Raw genomic sequence first — 10,458 nt, forward strand, 5'->3', positions numbered from 1 at the left:
GGGGGGGGGGGGTCCAGGTTAATATAAAGCTGGACCCCTCCATACTGAAAAAAATAGATCCCGTGGTGCTACAAAGAAATTAAGCACACCAGATTTTTTTGCTTTTTATTTGCTCGAAGATAGCGTAAATAAAATTCGGAAATTTAATATTTTTAATATTAAATCAATACCAGCGATCGCGCAGTGAGAACCTACACAGCCCGCGCCGCGCTACTTCAAGTCCCTTTTCTACCTCCACAGAATTATTTGCTCGAATGTATTTGATATCAGAGTAATCGTTAGATCATGTACTACGAAAGTATGACCAAATCCGATTTATTTGCTAATCGTAAAGTGCCGAAAACAGCCAGGATGTCGAGCATGAGCGCGCCGTCAAACAGCGCGCTGCGTATAAGTACCATCTTAAATGGCTCGTGGAATGTCGTGAGAATTATTTGCTCGCATGATTTTGGTGGCAAATTAATCCTGGGATTGTATACTATCGATTCGTGCCAAAACACGATTTATTTGCTAACTGTAAAGTCCTGAAAAGTCCATATGTCGAACACGAGCGCGCGGTCAAACAGCGCGCTGCGTATCAGTACCATCTTATATTGCTCGTGGAATGTCGTAAGAATTATTTGCTCGAATGTTATCGGTGCCACTGCAATCCTGACACAATGCACTATCGAAAACTGCCAAATTTTGATTTATTTGCTAATTCTAAAGTGTTGAAAATGTCGAGTTAAGTGAGAACGCTCCGCGACGTACTTCCAAATGTGATTCTATCGTCCAGGAATTATTTGCTCGCATGATTTTGGTAGCAAATAAATCGTATTTTGTCACGAATCGATAGTATACAGTCCTAGGATTAATTTGCTACCAACATCGTGCTAGCAAATAATTCCTGGACGCTAGAAACACATCTGCAAGTACGTCGCGGAGCGTTCTCGCTTAATTCGATATTTTCAACACTTTACAATTAGCAAATAAATCGAAATTTGGCAGTTTTTGATAGTGCATTGTGTCAGGATTGTAGTGGCACCGATAACATTCGAGCAAATAATTCTTACGACATTCCACGAGCAATATAAGATGGTACTGATACGCAGCGCGCTGATTGGCTGCGTGCTCGTGCTCGACATCCCGGCTGTTTTCGGCACTTTGCAGTTAGCAAATAAATCGGATTTGGTCATATTTTCGTAGTACGTGACCTAACGATTACTCTGATATCAAATACATTCGAGTAAATAATTCTGTGGAGGTAGAAAAGGGACTTGAAGTAGCGCGGCGCGGGCCGTATAGGCTCTCGCTGCGCGATCGCTGGTATATTGATTTAATATTAAAAATATTAAATTTCCGAATTTTATTTACGCTATCTTCGAGCAAATAAAAAGTAAAAAAATCTGGTGTGCTTAATTTCTTTGTAGCACCACGGGATCTATTTTTTTCAGTATGGGGGGGGTCCAGCTTTATATTAACCTGGACCCTCCCATTTTATTTTTTTATTCCCACTAAACCGCTGGAGCAAAAAAATTTTTTTTTTAGCAAATAATTAGCAAATAAAGAGCACTAAATTTTTTACCTATCGCGATTTTGATTTTCGATGGTGGGGGCTCCAGGTTAATGGGGATTAATTCACTGTGTCTTGAATCATAAGCATAATTCTGAAGAAGCCATTGAAGACCGTTTTGACTTACCGTTTCCGTGATAGATTCATATATCTCGTAATCTTCTTCTTCCTCGTGACTCGCAGCACTAGGAGGCTTGTAAACGCTTTCGACTGATCCCTGGCGACCGCTGTGCAATGACTGCTTACTATCGACTCGCGAGATCTCATTCTTCTCAATGATGTTTTCGTCGAATGGCTCATACTCGTCCTCGCTCTCTTCCGTTTGTGCCGGTAAATTTGCCACAAGGTCAAAATTTCTTAAGATAATCGGTGGTATCGATAATTCCTTATCGGCTCCTTTCTTGATTTCCTCGGACGTGTAATCCTTGTTTCTCTTGGGTTCCGGTGGCGGCGGCACACCCATTCTTCCTGGAAATCCAAGCAATATAATATTTACTAATATTACATTAAAGAATCAAAATTCCCATATCGAAAAAATCAAGACATTTAAAAAAGACTAACTTTGTGTTTTGCTTTGTTCATTAGGAACACGTTCGTGCATCTTTGGTCCATTGTGCAGGAAAGATTTCTGCGGAGATTTCTTATCGGAAGCTGTCATCGGAATTTTTTTCAATGGCAGAGTCTCCGGTTTCGACCTGATTTCAGGTTTCTTTGTTGGACCGTTCCTTCGCTTTAACTCTTCCAATTCCAACTTTAATTTCTCGGCTAGAGTTTTTTCCAATTCATTGTGCAGCCTTGAAACATTTCTCATCGGTGGTGGTTTCATTTCTTGACAATTCGCATACATATTCTCCTCTTCGTTTGGAGAAGATTTGCAATTGGCGTAAGTCTCTTCCTGCTCCGGTTTTATTATTTTCTTCGGCTGTAATAGCGTTGGTATTCTACTAATCGGTATCCCATTATTCTGTAAAGACATTTGCTTGTTCTTGATCAGACTTGGTTTTATGATTTCTTGCACATTTGCAGTAGAATTATTTTCCTCGGCTGCTTCATCCTCGAAGTCAGTTCCCCAGGAACCGCTATCGCTCAAGTGATCATCGTTTTGTTGTATTTCTATAATCTTGTCCAGCAGATATAGTTCTGGAGACTTGTTCAATTCTTGCACAAATGTCAATAATTTTCTGCGACAGAAGTAATCAATATCAATTGAAATAATAATGGACGACAATAATAATATAAGCGAGGGCAAAATAATAATGCAAGCTGGACGCTTATTGATGCTAAGATTTATATAATAATTATAATAAATATAATGAGACGATTCGGTTATCAGATCATTTTCATTATTGGACAAAAACAAGTCATTTGAATAGTACATAATACAAAATGTCGAACGGCAATTTTAAAATATTATAAAAATTGTCATTACTAGAGCGGTTCGTAAATCTTAACACTTTAACAAGAATTACGATTTGGTAATAACATAACTTTTCAAACTGCCATTCGATATTCGTATTAAAAGCCACTCAAAATGACTTGTCTTTGAAAATAATCTAATAGAGATCGAAACATTCGAAACGTCTGTTTCATTATTTATTACAATCTGCATTATATACATTTTTCTAATAAATATCCAGTTTTTTTTGGTTCGTAGCCCATTTTTATTTTAATTTAAATTAAAAATTATTTTTAGAGGCTCGCAATCCAGTGAAACAATATAAAAAAAAGTAATAACAATGTCAATAACGGTTCATCATATTAATGCATTAAATAGCTTAAAAAGGAGATTTGTGCTTTATTTAAGTATTTATTTAAGTATGTATATTTGCGAGCATGAGTACTGTCAGGACTAATGTTTAACTAATTATTATCACATTTCAATTTTGCTAAAAAATTCACATACGAACATCTATTATCGGCTCGTTATTGGCATTATTACTTTTTTTTATTATTTCAATTTAATTTTTAATTTAATTGAATTTATTATTGTCATTATTTTTTAATCAATATTAAAAGAACATTTATCTAATACCTTGTAATAAAATGTTAATTTTCGTGTAAAAGGAATAGAGAATTGTGTTAAGCAATAAAGAACAGTGTAAAACGTTAAACCATAAAATGTTAAATCGACACGAATGTGGAGTGGAATGATCGAATACGACCCACGCGGTAGACTTATGCATTTATGCACGACTTGCAGTCATCAAATAATTATCCAGTCGCGCGAAACACATCCAGGCAAATAGCTTGCGACGGCGTCTTTATATAAAGAATGAGCCACATTCTTGCTGCGTCGTATAAGTCAGCAATTTCTTGCTACTAGAAAATTATTTCGCGGGAAATAAAGATAAATCCTAAATTTAAAAAAATACGAAAAGATCTAAAAACGAGACGACTTTAAAATCATGTATTAATCATATATTACGCGGCATTTTCTATTTAAGAAATATCTAGTCGAATTATGCCTTACGCGTTCATGCTCCTTAAGTACGTAAACACTTGTAAACGGTATGTGAATGCGATGAGTTGTTCACATACTGAATAATCCGATACCGTTAAGAGAGAATGCGTTATGAGAGAAAATCACGAAACACGTGATTCCGCGAAGAGAAGAGCAGAGAAAATAGTACGATGCGGGCAGAAATAAAACTGGATTTGGTTCGTTCTCTCACCCTATCAGTGGACGTGTGAGGTCACTCTTCCAGAGAGCCAGCTTTCCATCCGTCAAGTGCTGGAATAATTACAATTAATTAAGGTCCTGTTAAGAGAACACGCGTCGCCGCCGGCTGTCTCGAAATATATTGCTGTTGCAACCGGAAAAAAATGCAGTTCGTGCGTTATCGGTGGAAGTGGGTAGATAATTATCGCGCTCGCCTGACACGCGTTTTTAACTACAAGTGTCTAATTACAAGTTAAATCAGCAATTTTGGAAATTTATTAAGTCACCGAGAAGACATTTTCAGACAGATAAACCATTTAATTTCCACGTCAAAAATTATCGTTATACGTATTCACGTAAATAAATTTCTAAAGTACATATTTTTTAAATATAAAAAGATAAATATGCGATAGGTGCGCGTAGCTACGATCTAAAAATGTCTTCTTACAAATTAAGATATAAATTCTAGAAAATCATAATAATAATTATCATATAATAATTAATATGTAAAAAATTATATATATTACTTATAAAATTGAACCAATATATTTAAATATTATGCTGATATCTGTTAAAAATAATATTTTTCAAGTTGATTATAGATAATGCGAAGACTGAGATTCCAGTATCTGAACGCTCCATTTTTTAAGGCACTTCGTAGTTTGTATTCGAGCGACTCAAGGATTATCAACAAGAATACCGGCAAGGCATAAGATGGATTAACCGAAGACAAAAATCAGGAAATTGCTTGAACGGTCGTTCTTTTCATAGCAATATACTAATTGACTCACCAGCAACTCATCGCCGTCGATTTGCCGTTTCATCACAGCCTTGCAACATTCTTCCAATCCGTTCTGTAAAATGAGGAAATACTCTCAGTCAAACAGGATATATGGTACTGATAAGGAGTATACACATATATGTATATAAAAATTGATATCTGTCATATATCACCAAGAAATATTCTTTTATTAATCAATAATAAAAAAAAGAGGAAATCCGGTCCAATAATTTGTCGAGAAAAAGTATCTTCATAAACATAACTGCGCGCGGATATTTATTATCTAATTCTAACATTTCTATCTCGCTGACGGACTACTAGTATAGGTAGGATAAAATATTCCCTACTTTTCCCATTGTTTCCTTCCTGTGTGACTTCATGTTTTTTTAATGTAAATTATGGGAAAAAACTCAAATTATCTCTACTGAAATCGGATGAAAATCGGAATAAGATATAAAAATCAAATGTTAATTAGATACTCATTTAATTATTTATTCCTAATTTTAGAGCTCAAGTTGTTTAGCAGAAATCCATGTTTGAAGGTGGGAGTACTACATTCATATCCAATCTACAACAAAATACAACAAATAAATACAAAATTAGGTGCTTTTAGAAGTAATAAACAAAATTGGACAAAACATCAAACGAACAAAAGAAGATATTTTACTCTTGTTCGTTCCAAGTTTGAGAGAGATGCCTTTTCAACAACAAGGGGTATACTGTGTATATCTTGGGAATACCAAAATCAGAATCAGAAAGTAATTTACACTGAAACAATCCTCTATGTCGATTTGGAAAGGTACTTTAGTTTTGTTTGTATATTATGTATGACCGCTTCTTTGGCTTGTATCGTCTAAGATATAACAGATAGTTTAATTCTGTTTATTGCTCTTAAAAGCACTTCAAAAATACTTAATTTAGTATAATTTGGGGAAATTATTAATATTTAAGATTGATTAGGTTAAAAATTCGAAAGTAATCGGCGCGCAGTTATATATTTCTGAGATATAAATTCATTTAAAGAATACATATATACTATCGCTCATTAATTTTAATGCACTTCCAGATTTTCGTATTTTACGAAAAGTTAAATATTTCAGTAAAAAAAAGAATTTATAATTAATTTATATTTCAGTCGTATGGAATGATGATTGAGGAAGAAATCGGAGCCGACTAACATTTCTTCCGTGAAGTAAGGGAAATAAAGTTGTGGTAAGGAAACAACGATCGTTGTCTTAAACTGGCAAACGCGTTTATCGAGGAATACGTGAAAGTTAAGCGCAATCCCGATCGCACGCGGAGAAATGCAAATGAAATGCGTCCCTTTCGCTGGCCGCATTTTTCAGAAATGTCTTTAACGCTTGATGATTAATGCTTCAGGCAAAACGCTCTCATTATTGTGAATCAGAAATTCGTCTTTCTAAAGAAACAAAGCTGTTTCTCTGTGATATTCTGCAATAACGTGAAATTCATATAGTAAACCAATGAAGTACAAAGATCCTATTTTTGCGTTCAGAAACACCACTCATTTTTATCGTTGTTATTTTAACGTTCATTGAATATTAAACAAGAAAAAAATGATACATGGGTCCACTCGGATGGTGGTGTTTCCAAATGTGCCTTTTTTAAAGAATGCCTAGACAATATATCTAAAAGATATCTCTGAGACACTTTCGAAACTTCTATTAGGTACACATAAAATTTGGGTAAGATAAACGTTATAGTTGCATCACAAAGAATTTGTATCTATTATTATATACATATTTTATAATAAAATCTATTATAAACAAAAATTTATTCTTATAATAAAATTACAGAATCCTCTTCTTTGCATCTCGCTAACTCTATAATTATTCAAAATATTCAAATATTTGTTAGATTTCTACATCAGAATTTGATTTGCTAGATCCTTGATTCCTTTATAGTATCTTCAGCATATAAGATAATATCCAGATAGTCAAATGCTGTAGTCTTTTAACAGACTCAGCAAGTTCGAACAGAAAATGACAGCAGTCTGCTATCAACTGCGTCCGCATTAGGCTTGTGTTGTGTTAACATCGCCTATCGACATAATGTGAAGGCAAATTGTTGGCAGAAACTGAGCAGATCCTGCCGACATTATCTGACGCTTGCAGATTCTGTTACGTTTTTTCTAGCAGTCTGTCAACAGTATTATGTATATCTAATTCTGTTGTCATTTGGTTGGCATAGTGTGTAGCAGACATTAAAAAAATCTGTTTTCTATAGACTTGGCTATCTGGGTACGTTTATGGAAAAAGATAAAAAATTTACGAGTATGAGAAGCATGGAAAGTCGCGAATAAGAGAGAAAACCGGCAAAGGTCGGTAACCTCAACTCAATCGTCGAAAAATTGCTCGGGAATCCTAGCGAGTCTGCTTGCGCCTCTTCCGCGGCGATCCTCTCCTCTCTATAGAAGTCATGCTATAAATACTCGCGTATTTACCGCTTTTGATGCGCACGTGCGCCTTGCATCTTTCTCTCTCTCTCTCTTTCTCTTTCTTGCCTGTGGCACGGTGCTAGGTGCTCCCGATGTTGCTCCGTGCGGTTGCGCCTTTGACTGTGACCACTGTGACAGTCGGTGTCCGCCGAAAAGTTGCATCTATTCAGCTGATTCAGCGCTCCGCAACTTGACTCGAGCGGCGCGAAGTGAGGCGCGACAGCGGCGCGGCGGAAGCTAAGCCAACCGCGACGAACTTCACTCACCTTGCGCAACAGGCACAACACTCCCTCTGTGTCCCAGGTGGAGATGTTGTTGAGGGCATCGGCCCGCGATAGCTTCTTGGACATCGCGGGCCACCGCAGACGCGAAGAAGAAAAAAACTGACCACTGCACGTGCACGTTCGTCGTCCGACGACGTCTGCATCAGCTTTTTGTGACCGTGTCCGGTGCCGACCGTCTGACAGGTCTCCCCTTCTCTCTTCTCTCTTCTCTCTTCTCGTCGTTTCTCACTTCTCACTCCTGCCCTACTCGTGACCACCACTCTCGCCAATGTCCATTCGCACGATTGGTTAGTTTCTCATGGCGCACCTGCGTTGCCAGGCCTGTCTCGCGTAAGGTGAGGGCCCTCCCCTGCTGGCATATTTGCATGAATCATGATCTATGCCTAATTTCACGCTCGTGACTGTCCAAGTATTATTATCTTTGACATATGACTCCCGTGATACGTAATCTTAATTTCTGATGACTCTCCTGATCAATTTGATTTCCTTTTGAAAAAAATACCAAAGAAAAATGACACGAAAAGATGATATTTGACAGATTGATGAAAATCTAAATTTCTTTTTCGTCAAGGCTTATATCCCCTTCACTGGAAATAAGAATGAGTCATATTAGTTCTTATTAGTAATCCGCCCTCGACAATGATTGTGAAACGAAATCCGTCGACGTTCAATGCTTTTAGTAAAAGTTATAACAATATATAATAAAACAAATAAGAAATACTTCCCTGGAAACGTATATTTATTTCGCTTCAATTTATTGCACCGTATGCATCAGTTCAGAGAGTGTAGCGATAAAAAAACCTAGGCTTACATCATAGTGCGAAAACTAGAACATTTTGTAAACTTTTATTCATTTAACTCATAAACAAAAACGTAAAGCAAAGTTTAACTACATATTAATTTAATTTTAATAATAATATTCTAATCACAACAAATGATCAAAACTTGTAATTCTGCTATGAAATACGTTGGAAAATAGCAACATTATCTCACGATTTTTGTATTTACGTAAATAACAACACTTCTATTGCGCTTCATGTAAAGCCCATTCTACAATTGCGTAAGTGTGGTTGTAAATAGTTGTAGTTGTAAGAATTGATCAATCACTGTCGAATATGAGAAGAATATTCAACTGTGATTGGTCAATTCTTACAACTACAATCACTTACAACTACGCTTACGTAATTGTAGAATAGGCTTAACGCAGCAGCGTTAGCAGCGTTGTAGTGTATTATATAGTTCTTAAGCCCATTCTACAATTACGTAAGCATAGTTGTAAGAATTGACTAATCACAGTCGAATATTTTCTTCATATTTGACTGAGATTTGTTAGTTCTTACAATTACAACCATTTATAACATACGCTTACGCAATTGTAGAATGGGCTTTAAATAACTCGTAAGAAAGTATGTAAATTTCAATTGCACCAACGTTATTTTAATTGTAACCAATCAGGCTTTTAAAACTCTATCCCTTTGTCTCTTTATCAGCTTTAAAGAAAGAAAGAGAGCTTCGCTTCCCAGATAGCACAAAAAATTCAGTTGTATATATGTTATTAATTTCGAGTTCATTTTCAGATGCAAAAAGAATTCTTTTGCTGAACAATTCTAAAATTTTTTTGCATCTGAAAATGAATTCTAAATGATATAACAACTGAATTCTTGTTGAATTCTTTTTGAACTCTCTGTACTATCTGGATTAAAGTCAAAATAACGTTGATGCAATCGGTCCTAAGTACAATAATGAAATTTTTAAGTGAGGTAGTGCCATTTAGGAACCGGTACAATTTCGACAACTTTACTATTCCCTGGCGGAAAAAAAATTTTTACAAAAAAGTACAGAAAAACTAGATAGATTGAGACATCCTAGAAATTCTTAATTTTTCGTAGATATTCGTAGTGGGACGTACCCATCAGTGAAAACGACTCAGTCAAAGTGATGTCAATATGACATCAAAACTGCCGTTTGTCGTCATGGCGTCAAAGAAATGGTTCAATATGATGAAAAATTGACATCATGTAGAATGATGTCTTAAGTGAGGAAATATCATAGAACCCTTGTAGAAAAGTACTACTGAGCACTAGGAGTATTTTGAGGCACTACTGTACTACAGTACTACAGCACTACTACACTACTGTAGTAGTGCAGAAGTGTTCAGTAATGCTGAGTAGTGCTAAGATCTTCTATATATCCGCGTTTCAGCAAGATACAAAATGCAGGAAATGAGTATGCATTACAGAAACTAATTATTAACTTTGTTTAAAAAAAAAACACTTTTAGAGACTCTACGAGCACACTCTGATCAAACTGAGAGTAAGTGACGGATTTCATTTACATATACCTATTTATAGGGATTTTTACGTCATTTTCTCCTTACGGAAAACGAGTCCATCTTGCGACGAAAAGAGGTTTTTTGATATTTTGTCAACTTTTTTTGTTATAAACAATTTACGATGAAATATTTTTATCGAAAAATGAATTTTTTTTTTCAAATAAGCACTATTTTTTCAAAATTCAATATTTTCAAAATCCCCTACGTACTTCTGTAGCCAATGATATATAGTTTTCAAAAAATTTTGGTTTTTTGTTCCAGATTGAAAATTGTGGGAGAAACTTTTCCGGCCCTTCGGCGAGAGGTGGTCTCGAGTTTCGTATCATGTAGCCGCCATTTTGTTTAAAAATGTTAATTAAAACATTTTTTTATTTACTTCAGAACATGTATAA

At 35.6% G+C, this 10,458-nt stretch overlaps 1 protein-coding gene across 2 annotated transcripts in view; it reads right to left on the reverse strand.

Moving 5' to 3' along the window:
* The window catches only part of LOC108766196 (lymphocyte cytosolic protein 2), a 15,566-nt gene extending 7,373 nt beyond the window's left edge, over window positions 1–8,193 (reverse strand). The window contains exons 1-5 of one of the 2 annotated variants that reach the window (XM_018515354.1): window positions 7,717–8,193; window positions 5,003–5,065; window positions 4,225–4,283; window positions 2,114–2,733; window positions 1,680–2,020 (exon numbers count right to left, since the gene is read on the reverse strand). In XM_018515354.1, the coding sequence (XP_018370856.1) occupies window positions 1,680–2,020; window positions 2,114–2,733; window positions 4,225–4,283; window positions 5,003–5,065; window positions 7,717–7,800 (1,167 nt within the window). In that variant the 5' untranslated portion in view covers window positions 7,801–8,193. The other variant, XM_018515353.1, reaches the window with a different exon arrangement.
* Between the last annotated feature and the right edge of the window lie 2,265 nt (window positions 8,194–10,458).

Source organism: Trachymyrmex cornetzi, unplaced genomic scaffold (genome assembly GCF_001594075.2).
Source record: "Trachymyrmex cornetzi isolate Tcor2-1 unplaced genomic scaffold, Tcor1.1 scaffold570, whole genome shotgun sequence".
NCBI lineage: Eukaryota > Metazoa > Arthropoda > Insecta > Hymenoptera > Formicidae > Trachymyrmex > Trachymyrmex cornetzi.